This window comes from Protopterus annectens, chromosome 5.part1, assembly GCF_019279795.1.
Source record: "Protopterus annectens isolate FY-2018-M chromosome 5.part1, PAN1.0, whole genome shotgun sequence".
NCBI lineage: Eukaryota > Metazoa > Chordata > Ceratodontiformes > Protopteridae > Protopterus > Protopterus annectens.
Genome location: NC_056736.1, coordinates 389,310,316 through 389,325,686, shown reverse-complemented (window position 1 = coordinate 389,325,686; position 15,371 = coordinate 389,310,316). Strand labels below are relative to the sequence as shown.

The 15,371-nt window shown below is 41.2% G+C and overlaps 1 protein-coding gene across 1 annotated transcript in view; it reads right to left on the bottom strand.

The window, feature by feature from the left end:
• Positions 1-15,371, bottom strand: part of LOC122803170 (gamma-taxilin-like) — a gene marked incomplete at its 5' end in the record, with an annotated part of 754,895 nt that overhangs the window by 293,671 nt on the left and 445,853 nt on the right. The window contains one exon of the mRNA XM_044072786.1: positions 6,163-6,237. Coding sequence (XP_043928721.1) covers positions 6,163-6,237 — 75 coding nt within the window. The remainder of the gene's footprint in view (positions 1-6,162; positions 6,238-15,371) is intronic.

Genomic DNA, 15,371 nt, shown 5'->3' with positions numbered 1-15,371 from the left:
GGCTTGTAAGAGCCCTGAGGCCGTTAGCCTAGTAACCACCTATGATCCTCAACAGGACAAGGAAGGCTTTTACCGTGAAAACAACAATTTGAAATAGCTTTAGAGATCCAAGAATAAAGAGTTTGCTTGGACACAGCTAATTCTAGGGACCTAGCATGAAAGGAAACAAAAAGCTGATCAGATTTCCTAACAGTCTTAAGTCTTATCCAAATAAAATCTGAGTTGCCTATGCATATCTGTGTGTACCACCTTCTCAATAGCAGACTGCTGAAAAGGGACAAAAGTAGGTAAATGAACACACTGATAAAGGGACAACTCATTCATCAATCTAGGCGTAAACAAAGGATAAGTGCGCAAGAACAACCTGTCCTTATGAAATACCAAAAAAAGAGGACAAGCCATAAGGGCTTAAAGCTCACACACCCATCTGGCAGAAGGGCTAAGAGTCCTGTCTTCCACGAGCAATGTTGCAAGGAAGCTGAAGCAGCAGGCTCAAAAGGAGCCGGAGTCAATTTCTCCAAAACAAAATTAAGATTCTAGGGAGTTGGAACAGGCTTCCTGGGAGGCCTAATATGAATGACACTTTTAAAGAATGGCTTAGCTTCAAATCTAGAAGCTAAATGAGGAGATAAAGGCAGACAAGCAGAGTTAGTTGATAAGTGGGCGTAAACCAACCCAGCATTGAGCAAGTCACATAGATAAGATACAACCAAAAGAACATCTACAGAAAGTGGATCCAGGTTATGAGAAAGACACCAAATAGAAAACCTCTTCCATTTGGATAAGTAGGATTTCCTAGTAGCATGTCCTCAAAAAAAAAAGATGTCTATGTGGAATCAAAATCCTATCACCTACGACAGTTGAAGAGTGGACAGATAGGGATAGATATGAGAGTCCACGTCCTTTGAGTAGGTTCATACTGTGAAGTAGCTTGTAAAGACTGTCCTTGGATAAAAGCAGAAGAGGGAACAAATGCTGTCTCGTCCAAAAAAGAGTCACCAACAAGATTTTGGGAGCATCCTGTTGAATTATGAACAGGACCTTTGCAGAGTAAGGAGATAGAAAGTGTAGAGAAACATTCCCTTCCAAGAAAGACAGGGCGTCCACTTTCCAAACCAGAGGACCTGGGACTCTGGCAAAAAAAAAATATAGGAAGCTGTCTGTTCAGAGGGGAGGCAAAAAGATCTATCTGAGGAGTACTCCACTGGTGGACAATGTCCAGAAGGACATCTTTGTGAAGCATTCATTCATGGAATTCAGTTAAGGACCTGCTCAGTGCGTCTGCCACAATATTTTGACTTAAGGGAATGTAAACTGCCTGAAGAGTCACTTGATACCGGCTAGGAAGATCCCACACTAGGAATGTTAACCAGCAAAGATCTTGCCCCCCCACCCCCCAAGTCTGTTTACATACTACATCACTGTGACAGTCTGTAAACACCTTGAGAGGTCCTGGGGAGAAAAGAGGATGCAAAGCCTGAAGCACCAGCGGAAGAGCTCTCATCTCCAACACTGATGTGCTCTTTCTGTTGAAGAGGCGACCACAGACCCTGCACCTTTAGGGAACCAAAAGGTGGTCCCCTCCCCATATCTGAAGCATCTGTCAACAGCTCCTGAGAGGGAAGAGGAGGATGAAAGGGTAGCCCTGGATTTTGAGACAACTGCTGGTTCCACCAGTGAAGTTCCTTCTTGAGACAAGGCAGAAGAGGAACTACAAATTCTAGGGGATATGTGCATGTTGAAGCCAAACTGACTTCAGAAACCACTGAAACATTCTTGTGTGCAGTTTGGTCACTGGGAGAATACTGATGGTAGATACCCATGAACCCCACAGCTCTCCGAAATTCCCTGTTTTTTGCAGAGATCAGTCAGAGGAAGAAACATTTGAAAGAAGGAAATGAGTGTTAAGGCTTTGGGAGTAGGCAAGAATGCAACCATAGGCACAATGTATATCCTGCACTGCAGAAAAACATGGTCTTGAGAAGGAGTCAGAAAAGATTTTTTGAAATTTATTGCGACCCAGACTTTGCACAAGAGAAATGGTAAAATGAAGATTTTGCGATCTCTGGAGAGGCTGCCTGTAATAGAAATTGTTCAAGTAAGGAAAGACTTGGATCCTATGAATCCTGCAATCACAGGAGCGAGGCATTTGGTGAATCCCCTTGGGGAAGTAGAAAAGACCAAGGTCAAAGCACAGAACTGAAAATGCCAGGAAGCAGAGAAACACAAAACCTTCCTGAAAAGGGGACAAACTGGATTATGGAGATAAGCATCATTGAGATCCAGAGACACCATACAAGCCTGAGGAAGCAGAAGGAACAAAGTCTGAAGGGACATTTGGAAAGGAGGGCACCTTCAGAAAAGTGTTTAGATGACAGAGGTCTAGAATTGGTTCATAGGTTCATACTAGGCTATCTGCCCGAGGGCATTTACAAGCCTAGCCCATAGTTTTGTGGCTTACGCCACCCCTTTAGTATGGGGAACTATACCCATTATTTTGCTGTGCCTCTGTTGAGCAGTGACACTGAGGTAATCCCTGGGGTATATCTGCGATCTCCAAGTAACCTCTTTCCTGAGCACTAGAAATATCCTGAAGTAAAACCCCCTCTCCCTTTGAGAGAGGGGCACTTCTTGAATAGTACTCTGGAGTCAAAAGATCCCAAAGCACCTCTGGAAAGAGAAAATTGTTCCTGAGGGGGCTGAGGAATACCCATAAAAAGGGGGAAGAGATTTCCAGACCATTAAGTACCCCCTAGCGAATAAGGAACAGGACCCAGGAATCCTGAGTAATCTGTAGCTAAACAAGAACAGAGACAAGACTCAGAGAAAGAGGAAAGTGGCTGGGAAGAACAGGATAGTCAGAGAGCACCTAATACATGTGGAAAAAGACTTCTGAGGCATAGAAGTCTGAGTAGTTTTAGCAGAAGCCCTCGGCCTGCTTACCACCCTTTTTTACCTTTAGGAGGAGGGCAAGATTGCCTGCGAACAAAAGCTGACTTACTAGGGTGATTTCTCTGGAATTAGGCACAGGAGAAAAAAACATGTTTAAGTTCTTGTAATGCCTTACACATATCCTGAAGGGACTTAAAGCAGTAGCAGCTTCACCAAACAAGCGTTTATTATCAAGAGGGGCATCCATCAACTTAGGCTTAATATTATTAAACAAAGGCTGACGCTGAAGCCAACACCTCCTCATCACAGACTCATAAGCAACAGCCCTAGAAGAAGCACCTGCTGTAACATAATTACACTTGATGGAATGATGAAACATCTGGGAGGAAGTCTCTAACAGGGAAAGGGAGGAAGTCTCTAACAGGGAAAGGGCAGAAGTCAACCTCAGAGTCCGGAATGTCAAATAACCTGACAGGCCTGGGATAAAAGGGCCAACAAATACCTGCCCATATCGGTCTGATAATTCACAGCCTTAAAAGCCAAGAAGCCAGAAGTATAAACCTTCTTGTCTAGCCTTCCCATGGTCCTGCTATCTTTATCAGTTTGGATAAAGTAAGCAATTGAGAGAGCTTGTCAGAAGCTACAACCACCACTAAGGGGTCAGCAGAAGGATGCACAATAATTTACAGTCCTTGGGAGCAGGGGGCTGAGAGTCTTAGAAGCATTACAAAATGTAGCCAGTAAGGCAGCCAAAACAAGAGGAACAGCAAAAGGCCTAGGAGAGTCCATCTGCAGCAACTCACAGTATTTTTTTTTGTACCTCGGAAACCTAAGCACAATCCCATTTAAAGATGTCCATCATCCTTGAGATTGTGTCCCCAAACAAAATCTCTTCAAAGGGAGTTTCAGGACTAGTAGACTCCTCTTCCTCAGAAATCTAAAGGAAAGTGAATCTGAGAAGAGTAAGCAAGGGATTCTTCATCTGAAGCTGGCTCTTCCTCAGTAAAATCCTGTTTCCTGGGTCTTTTAAGAGGAGTAGAGAACCAAGGGGGAGCTGGAACAGAAGCTCCCTGAGGTGGTCTCAATGGCAGAGCATTAAACAATCTCCGATTAAAGGACTGCCACTCCTTTGGCAGGGTCTTTTGGAGCAGGAGTAATGTGCTTAGTCTTGCTTTTTAGTCAATGGGACGTCCGCCTTATAAAATTTGGAAGGCTCTGATCCAGGATGGCATTCAATAATGGTAGTAGGGACAACATCTCTGACTAATATCTAAAGGAACACCCCTAGGCCCCTTGGAGATGATCAGCTGTTGTTCCCAATGAATGCCTTAAGCAGATGTCTGCAAAATCTTCTCTGAAGCGCTTAAAATCAGATCTCTGCTGGCCTCCAACCTGGCAGAGGCAGAGGAATCCAATGATAAAGCCGGGCAAGCCTCTGGGCACTCACCTTGGAAGAGGCCCAGTCTAGTCTTCTTGGCCTTATTCTTCACTGAGGGCTGCCCCTCTGAGCAGGGAGCTTCCTCCACCATATCTTTCACGAGAAGCTTAAGATGCTGACTCAAGATAAAGCACCAAAGAAGAGAGTCTACTATGCAGGGTTTTTGACACAAAAGCCTGCCAGGAAACAGGACATATGGCTCTGCAAGACGCCAAGGCAAAACAGACACTGCTTGTGGCAGTCTTTAGGGGAATCTGTCTCCCACACTGGCATTTTCCCTTCTTGGATGACATGAGATCCCACAAGTAACAAAAAGAAAAGGCAAGTCTTAAACACCAATGGAGCATTTACCTGCAAGGTTGGTGTTCAGGCACATGATCAAGAAATTGCGTTCGGGCTGGCGGGCAAAGTAGTTCTGAGGATGGTGCATCCATATGTCACCGTTATGCCCTATGCTACACGAGGAACACACGTGTTGAAGTACGGTGCACCTTAAAGCAACCTAAGGCTTTGGATTACTGGCTGGACATCGGGCCACCCTTGGCAGGGGATCCCTAATGTTATGAATACTGCAAAAGGGAAATGGATCACCACCCCTAGGCCCTTCAGTAATAATCAGCTTTGGCTCCCCCTCTACATCCGAAGCAGATGTTTGCAAAGCCTTGAGGGATTTGCATAAGATCAGACCCATGCTGGCCTCCGAAGGGGTCCCGGCAGAGGAATCCAAAAGAGGAGCCAGGCGAACCTCCAGGCTTTCACTAACCTCAGGAGAGACATCTGTCAGAGGAAGTACAGTGGAAGAATCAGACAGACTTCATGACTTTCTTCACAGAAGGCAGACTCTCAGAGCGGGAAGCGCCTTCCTATAGTGTCGTTCACTAAAAGCTTAAGACACTGGTTCTCTAAATACAAGGCCAAAGAAGAAAGTAGACTATTGAGAGTCTTTGGGACGAAAGCCTGACAAATGGAACAGAACGTATGGTTGTGGGAAGCACAGAGATAAAAGCACTGCTTGTGATGGTCTTTATGGGGAATTAGTCTCCCACACTAGCATTTACCCTTTCTGGATGACATGAGACCCACAAGCAACAGACAAAATTAAAAACAATAATACCAAAAACCCCAACATAGCACTTACCTGAAAAGGCTTGGTGAGCCAGCAACGAAGTGGGCGTTAAGACTGACAAACAATGGTGTTCGGACTGGTGTCAAAATTTCTGAGGATGGTACATCCAGAAGTCACCTTTATGCCCTACGGTATACACAGGGAACATACGAGTGATGTACGGCACACTTTAAAGTAACCTAAAGGCTTTAGTATACTGGCTAAATGGTGGGCCGTCCTTGGCAGGGGATCCCTTCTGTAAAGAATACTGCAACAATAAAATGGAAAGAACATCTAAAGATGATGTGGGGGCATAAATGCCGGTTTTATATTAAAATGTGCTGATGTCCTAAAGTTGTGGGCATCTGCCTGGCCTGGGTACATGGGCTCTGAAGTAAAATCTTCCACAGGAAAAGCCCAAGTAGTCTGTACTACTGTAACAGGCAGCCATATGTGCTTTACAGCATTTCCCTAACACAGCAGATCATCTGTTCTGGTCCAAGTACATCTGTATGAGACAACACAAAATTCCAGGAAATGCACAGAAGTACCAGAGTTGGTTACTCCAAAGAAAACTTTACACAAGACAGAAACGGTGGCAGCGAAGACTAAAACAAGTAAAAACAATTAAAAATTGTGTGAGTAGTGACACTGAACAAAAGCACATAAGAAAAGCATGAAATATTTTGCAATTAATCTTAATTTTAATGAAAAAGTTGTAAATTACCTGTTGTTTTAACTGAACTTCCTGCTGTTTCATTAATTCACATCTGTGCCTGGATTCAGAAGTTTCATTTAATAGCTTAAAAGAAAACAGAATGCAGTCAGATTTGGAAAACCAGACCTCAATGATTTTAGTTTAAAAAAATGAATGTTATACTGAACACTCAAAGGATTTATTTTTAAGTCATCAGAAAATCTCTATAACCAAGACTAATATTTCAGAGCATTTTGTATCTTACAAGACATCTGACTAAATTATCAACCATCTATGTATCAATATTTTACTTATACACAACTAGGAATATAGTGATTACCTAAAGTGATGCAGCGGTTAGAGTTGTCGCCTCACAGCAAGAGGTTCTCCCGTTCAATTCTCGGCTGGAGTGCCTTCTGTGTGGAGTCTGCATGTCCTCCCCATGGTCGAGTGATGTAAAAGACATGCAGGTAGGTGCATGCGTGAATGGGTGTGCCTTCCTTGAAGTTGGGCGAAATGCAGGCAAACTCGGCACTGTAAAAATCCACTGCCAATCATTAGCGGACCGGAGTTCCGCTGTAGCGACTCCTAACTGGGAAAAGCCGAAAGACATTACTTTTTACCTAAAGAGGAAATAATGACCGACAAGATACTGTTGTACTCGTAAATGTTTGCTGGATTGTTACAGTTGAACAAGATGGCATAAGGGAAGCCACTAAAATACAAAAATTAAAATTCAAATTTTTAATATACTGTATGGGCAAGTCATGTTGTGTTAGTCCTAATTATCACCCTGATGACTTTTGGTATGTACTGCTCAGGCCTTAAATTACACAGTGTGGCAGGCCTTGCAAGGGACACTACCCATTGCATGTACATTTATCTGTCTTTTCTGAGACGCTCATTACAACACACTGGTCATCTGATCCCACTCAGCAAAAAAAAAAAAAAAAAAAGGTGTCATATAATGGCATAATCATCACTCAGCTCTGAAACAGGCTTAAGCCTTATTTGCCAATGGTTTTTGATAATTGTAATTCTGTAGATAACAGATAGCAACACTTTTAAAACTTCGAAATAAGTCATGACTCTCAGTTACAGAATGCACTTAGTTGGTAACGTCATACATAAATATCTACGTTTTCTTATTTGTAGAATGTGATCCCTACATGCTAGTCTAAATTTGTAGAAGGATGAGAAAGATGTGTTGCATTCCCCACCCTGAAAATAAGTTATAAGCCAATCGTAGAAGTACAGTTGTGTAAGAAATTAACAGTAGATGTCCTACTGATCACTGTTGTAGTATTCCTGACATACAGGTCATCACTGCTTGGCTTGGGTACCAAAGCTTCACATTTCCAAGGTCGTATGTACAACACATGACCTCAGCTTATAAGCATAGGGATAAATAGAGAGACATATGAGTATATACTTCACACCATTTCCAAGCCAGAAGCCTGAAGACTACTGAGAGAGGAAGACTGGTCAGCTAGGAGAGGTGTAGCTCAAATAGGTAAGTAAACTCCCTTGATTTCATGCAGCAGAGTAGAGCTTAAAGCAAAGGGGGAGAAAGAAGTTGAAGTACGCAGGAGTAGAGGGTGGGAAGTAATCCTGTAACAGGTGATCAAGTAGGGCAGCTACTATTATTCTTACAAACTACACTATATCTTTTGCACAGGAAAGCAATGACTTACCATAGTAAGACTAGCAAAAGGAGATGGCCTTTGAGATCCAAGCTGCAACAGTTTGGAAACCATATGGTCCAGCTTAAAGCTCATAAAAGGATACAAATAGCTGATCAGTCTTTCCAAAAGATTTAGTTTTGTCTAGATAAAATGTCTGTTATCTTCGAATGCCCAGAGAATGTAGAAGTCTACCCCTCATTTTGGGTGGAATTGAGAAAGAAGGTGGGTAGATGATTGGCCTGACTGAAGAACAGTTCGTTCACTACTTTAGGCATGAGCGATGGATTAGCTCCAAGTCACCAAGTCCTTGTAGAAAGTTAGAAAAAGTGGAATTACCATGACAACCTGCAGGTTAAAAACTCTCCAGAGAAGAGAGCCAACAGTATAATATTTTTTTCAGGTGTGGACTTTAAAGTGGCAGAAGATGCTGATACAATGGGGGGGGGGGGGTAATGTAAGCTTTTGCAATAAGAAAACCATGATTCCAATGAGGGGAGATGGGTTTCCTTGGTGGCTTAAGATGAAGGATTCCCCTCAGGAATAGTTTAACCACTCAGGCCATAAATGGGGGAAGGGTTTGAGAGACAAGCTGCCATTGATGGCAGACAGGTGAACTTTGATAAAAGACTAAGGCCAAACCTGAATGAAGTAGTTTGCAAAGACACTGTAGGACAACAGGGACCTGTGATAAGACTGACTGCTGACTATTTGTGGCACTAATAACCATTTTCTATTTAGCTGTGTAAGCTTTCCTTGTAGTGGGTCTCCTGGCTTCCTTTAGCATTTCATCAACCTCCTCAGAGGACAGGTGCTTCTGAGGGATTAGAATCCTATCACCCACATTGTCCGGCTGAGTGAAGAAAATGTGTGGAGAAGCAATCATTTTTGTTGCGTGATAAGATCCTGTTGTAGAGGTATTTTCCTGTAGTTTCCCTTTGACAGGTGAAAAAACAGAGGAAACCAATGTTGTCTTGGTCAGAAAGGGGCCAGTAAAAAGAAAATAAAGTTGTATGCATTTACCATAAATGTAGATGTTAGAGTATATTCACTGTTGCCGTCATCACACTTGGGTTATCCTTCCAGTGGTAGTTCTCAGTCAGTCCAAATACCAGAGGCTTAGTATTTCTGCGTCGGTGGCTGTCGCTTCAGCACTGATGTCAGGACGCCAGTGATATAAAAATAGGCAGCTGACGCCATTACGTCAGTTTTTCTTGCCCCAAATAGGGGGCTAAGTTATGGTGGAAAAACACCACCAGTAAAAGAGAGAGAGAGAGAGAGACAAGGGGGCTGGAGGGTGGGAAAAGTACAGTGGTGTACACTTACCATAAATGTAGATGTACCGAGTGTATTCACTGTTGCGGTCATTACATTTGGGTTATCTGCTTGCAGTAGCCCCTCAGTCAGCCAGATTATCAAAGTCTTGGGTCCTGCGTCGGTTGCTGTCTCATCTTCCATTATGTCAGGTAGTCAGGGGTATAAAGCATGCAGCAGATGCCATCACATAAGTTTTTCTTGCCCCAGATGTCAGGTGGCCCCATAATGGGAAGCGATTATATACACGGTTAACACCTCCAACAAAAACGCAAATGCACCAAAAAGCTTTTAAGCATAGTAATCAAGAATAGAGGTATAGTTAATAGAAGTCAGGGGGCTTGAGGGAGGGTAACCAGGACTGCAACAGTGAATACACTCTAACATCTACATTTATGGCAAGTGTACACAGCTGTGCTATGTTCTTCGTGCTTCACTGTTGCAGTCATCACATTTGGGTAGATTCCCAAAGCTAAGGATGGGAGGAGGAGTTCAGATAGCATTAGGTCCAACTATAGGACCCTGCAAGACTGCAGTGGCAAAACTAGCTCTGGATTTAGAGAAAATTGGCAAATGATAATGCTTGGTGAAAGTATGCACAGAACTCCAGGTAGCAGCTTCTAGGATGTCCCTGGTAAGGACACCTCTGAGAAAGGCTGTAGAGGTAGATGCAGCCCTGGTTGAGTGTGGTCTTATCCCCTGGGGGATAGGTTTTCCATGGTGCTTATAGCAGAAATTAATGCAATGGCCTATCCATTTAGAAATGGCTTGCTTTGAAATGGCATTCCCCTCTGCCCCTGCAGCAAATGCCACCAGCAGCTGTTCAGATTTCCTTTGAGGTTTAGTCCTGTCCAAGTAAAATCTAAGTTGTCTGTGCACATCTAAGGAGTGCAGTATCTGTTTCTCCTTTGTTCTGTGGATTAGAAAAAAAGGTTGGCAAATTAATGGACTGATTAAGAGCCACAGTGGATACTACCTTGGGCATGAAGGAGGGACTGGTCCTGAGGGACACCCTGTCCACATGAAAGATGATGAAAGGCTCCACTGCCATAAGGGCCTGTAAAATTCAGACACCCCTCTTGCTGAAATGATTGCTAAAAGGAAGGCAGTTTTCCAAGAAAGGAATTTTAACTCTGCACTTGCAACTGGTTCAAAGGGAGGTAGAGTGAGTTTTTCCAATACAAAGTTAAGGTCCCAGGCTGGGGTTGGGGCTCTCCTGGGTGGTCTTAAGTTGTTGGCCCCTCTGAGGAACTGCTTGAGCAGTGGATGAGAGAAGAGGGTGGTTCTGTGCTGTAATGAGCTGAAATGCTGAGGCATGAATTTTGATAGAGGAAATAGAAAGGCCCTTGGGAAGCATCTCGGTTAAGTATTGAAGAATCTGAGGTAAATTGGGCGCTGCTGTGCCCATCCCTTGAATTTGGTTCCAGGAACAAAATCTTTTCCATTTTTCAGCATAAGATTTTCTAGTACTAGGCCTCCTTGCCTCCAGAATGACATCCAACCCCTGTTTACTGAGGGATGGTAACGGAGAGATCAAGTAATTAGCCAGACTGCCAGGTTCAGTGTTTGAAGCTGAGGATGCAGAATCTGGCCCTCCTGCTGGGACAACGGGGTAGGGGTCTGAGGCAGGTGCCATGGTGCCAGTATTGACACACTGCGCAAGAGGGGGTACCAGTGTTGGTGTGGCCAGTCTGGTGCAATCCGTATCGTCCTTGGTTTGTCCTGTTTGATCTTTAGTAGGATTCTGGAGAGGAGAGGCAGAGGGAAAGGCATAAACTGATAAGATTTTTTCAGTTGAAGGACAGGGCATCCACTTTCCAAGCTTGTTTGTGGGGAGACCTTGTGCAGAATTTGTCCAATTGGTAGTTCTGGGGGGAGGCAAACAGGTCTATATTCTGGGCTCCCCCATTTGTTTATCACCATGTTGAAAGTCTTTGGTTCCAGTTTCCACTCGTGTGGGTCCATGAGATTACTGCTTAGTTCGTCTGCCAGTGTATTTAGCTTTCCTGGCAGGAATTGAGCTTGTGTAGGTGCACTTGGTAGCTCAAGGCTGTTCCACAATGCCATGCCTAGTCTGCAGAGAGGTAAGAATGTGTACCCCCCCTGCTTATGTACCAAATAACAGTGGTGTTGTCCGTCTTTACCATTAGTTGTCCTGGAAGAATGTGGTCCTTGAAGGCTGTCAGAGCATTCTGTACAGCTAACATTTCTTTTTGATTGATATGAAGGTGCATCTGACTTGGGTTCCATTTGCCCTGAATGCACTTCCCTGCCAGGAGAGCCCCCCCATAGTCTGATGCATCTGTTATTAGGGTTTGGGTTGCGGGGGGGGGGGGTGGTGCTGTGAAAGGTAGTCCCTTGTTTTGGTGGCAGGCCTCTGCCCACCAAAGGAACTCTAGGCGTAGGCAAGGTATGATTTCTAGGTCTTGAGAATGTTGACACCTTAGGCTTTTTACATACCACTGTAGTTTCCTCAAATGCAGTCTTGCATATGGAATTAGAAGAATGCACGAGGCCATGAACCCTAAGTCTTGCAATATTTGTCTTGCAGATAGCAGGGTTTTTGTGGCCACTTGTTTGAAGTACGTTGTCAAATAAATTTGCTTTTCTGGCGTGAGGTAAGCCATCTGGGAAGTTGTATTCAGGCTTGCTCCCAAGAATATAATTTGTTGACAGGGTACCAGGTGTGATTTCTTTTCGTTTGTGTACCCCAGACAAGTTGGAACCCTTTTTACAAAGGCCGGATGACTCAAAAATATGTCCTGGCTTTCTGCCTGAATTACGTTAAAAACAGAAATGAAAACCAACTGTTACAAAAACCACTCCGAAGCCGAAACTCTTCGAACCCACTAAGTTTATTTAAACGCTCAATAAACACGTTTTTCATCCAACAAATATCGTTAGACTTCATCAGAAAAAAAGCAAAGAAACTGTCGGTTGATATTTAAAATCCCAATATATAAATTCCCCGCCAAATGACAATCGAACAATTTATTCTTAAAAATATATACCCTTAATAGGTTCTAAGACAGTTATATGCTAAAATAATTCATTCAAGACTTTGCCTTATTACAAATTATCAGCAACAAATCTACAATGATAAAATAGTGCTGAAATCATAAGTTATACTGTGATTCAGCACATATTTACTTGTTTGAATTAATTAAACCATATTATCACAAATATGTTACATTATTAAAAAAACTACAAAACCTAAAATATCACTTTTAACATATTTTATGCCTAATTAAATACACCTACTGGGTTCATGCATACTAATGCATGTATATATATAAAAAATTATTAATACATATAATAGATCTTCCAAAAATATGTTCAAATATGCAAATCTCAAATTCCAATTTTAGACAATAAACAAAATCCAATTCATTTTATTGCTACTATTAATAATTTCTAATTAGAATTAAAATAATATTTATCTATCCAAGCTTTTAAGCTTTAATAAGCACATTAAAGAACATTTCTCATTCAGTCCTGGGTTCGTATAAGCGTTAAGCCTAATTTGCCATAACTCCTCCATTTGCCATAACTCCTCCATTTTTTCTAACAACAACCCAAAGGGCCCCCACTCACATCCTGCACAACCTGATCAATGACTTTAAAACTGAATCTATGGTCAGGGTAACTCAAAATGTGCCTTGCAAGGGCATTATCTTCTTTTTGTAAGTTAATACTTCTAAGGTGCTCATACACCCTCAGTCTACGCTCTGTTTTCCTTATATAAAAGGACGGACATCCTTGATATATTGCTATAAATACCACTCCTTTCGAGTTGCAATTAAATTTACCTTTGGTATATAAAATAAACCCATTAATCTCAATCATACTTCCTAATTTCATTAAACGACAATATGAACAATTGCCACATTGCATCATACCCCTATTAGTTATTGGGGGATTTTTTTGTTGTTGTTTGTGCAACAATTCTTTAAAACTTAATCCTTTTCTCCAAACTATTTTTGATGTGCCTAATTTTGAAATTAGGCTATCTTTTAAAATACTCCAATTTTTGATGATGATTTCTCTTATATTCTTAAAGTCTAGGGAAAAGGTTAAAATACATGACAAATTATAGTCTGATTTGGTTGTTGTATAACCACTTGTGTTTTTGCCTTGATATGCAAATCACTCTGGTTACTCAAGCAAATATTTTGTTGCTTCAATATAGGTTAATCCTTTTACATGTGACCTCTTCTATTAATTCTTCTATTAAAATCAGAGGATATGCTCTATTCAAAAACATCTGTTTCAAATTCAAACATTCTTCCATAAAGCATTCGCCCGAGGTAATAATTCGCACCACTCGTACTGACCCTTAACTATAGACTTTTTTTGATGTGTTGGATGTGTACTTGAATAGTGTAAGAATTTATTTGAATATGTGGGTTTTCTAAAGATTCTTGCTTCATACCCTTTATAATGTTCATTTTTAAAAAGTTCTGCATCCAAAAATGCAATGGATGTGGTATTGAAAGTATGTGTTAGCTGCAAAAAATCTGTAGTATTATTTAATGTTCTTATTAGATTTTCAGCAGTATACTCATTACCCTCAATGATCATAAAAATAGTCAATAAATCTCACATAGAATTTAAATAAGTTTCCATGTGATTCATTCTCGAAAATATATGCATTTTCCCAAAATGGCATAACTAAATTAGCATAACTTAGCCACATGGAGAGCCCATAGCTACTCCTTTCTTTTGGATGTAAAACTGGTTATCGAACAAAATAAAGTTATATGACAGTAAAACATCAAGGAGCTCTTGTACCAAGGAGACTTCGTCTTCTGGTGCACCTTTCTGTCTCATTCTTGCTGTTGCCCATTCAATCCCTTTCTGATGGGGGATACTAGTATATAGCTCCTTTACGTCTACTGTCAGAAAATTATATTCTTGTTGGTATGTTAAATTGTTAATTTTATCCAAAAATGCTCAAGAATCCTTTAAAATCCACTGTTCCATTACCACATACTTTTTCATTATAGCGTCTACATATTTAGCACATGCATAAGTGGATGATCTCCTTCCATCGACTATTGGTCTAAAAGGAGGGTCGTAAAGGCTTTTATGAATTTTCGGTACCCCGAAAATGCAGGATGCCCTTGGTGACTCCATCACTAAATAATTGAGTGTGTGCAAATCTATTCTTGCTTCAATAAACAATTTGTTTAATAAACTTTTAATGAATTGATTCGCCTTATTATATTCATTAAGTATTTCTTTTATTTTCCTTTCATAGTCTGGTGTATCCATAAATACCAATCCCCTCCTTTATCTGGGTTCATTACCCTCACATTGGTTGCCAGCAGGGCTTCAAGACTGTCCTTTTCATACTTACTCATGTTATATCTGTATTCAAATTTTTCTTGACGGGCGTGGCCAAGGATGAACACAGGATAGCAGCAGATTTCTTCAGCTCCACCAATTTCATTACACTGACAGGAATTAATTACTTAAAAAATAAATTTTTGAAGTAATTTTCTTTCTAAATACGTTTGTTATATATAGTTCTTGAACTATATCTAAAAAAGAAAGGAAATCTTAACAATATTCCTGTCAGAAATCACTGTGGAAATTTTCCTGTCAGTTTATCAGTCTGAAATGAGTTCCAGTAAGACAAATTCTCAAGACTCCAGCATCAAGAAAGAACTTCAGTCTCTGATAATTATAATCCAGCAACTTACTGATAAAATGGATAAAATGGATACTAAAATAGACACCTTCATAGAAAAAACTACAAAACAAATAGACCTGTTACATACAGACCTGCAACAACAGAAGATCCAGTTGACAGGCATAGAAGAAGCTGTGAATGACATGGAAAATAGAATCCAAGAGGAGGAAATCAACATTGAGTTTCTGCTGAAACAAAATACACATTTACAAACAAAGCTGGATGACCTGGAAAATAGATCTAGGCGCAATAACATTAGGATTTTTGGACTGCCAGAAAATATTGAAGGTAACAATATTACTTCTTTTTTAACAACTTGGCTCCCTAAAACTTTAGACTTAACAGAAGCATTCTCTCTTTTGGTATCGAAAGAGCACATAGATCTATAGCTAATACTAACTCTAACAAAAAATATCCTAGATCAGTTATAGTTAGATTTCTATCATCTTTTGATAAAGAGATGGTTCTTAAATGGGCTAAAGCTCCTGTTAAGATTAATGAGACAACTGTGCGTTTTGACAATGACTATTCTTCCATGGTAATAGCTA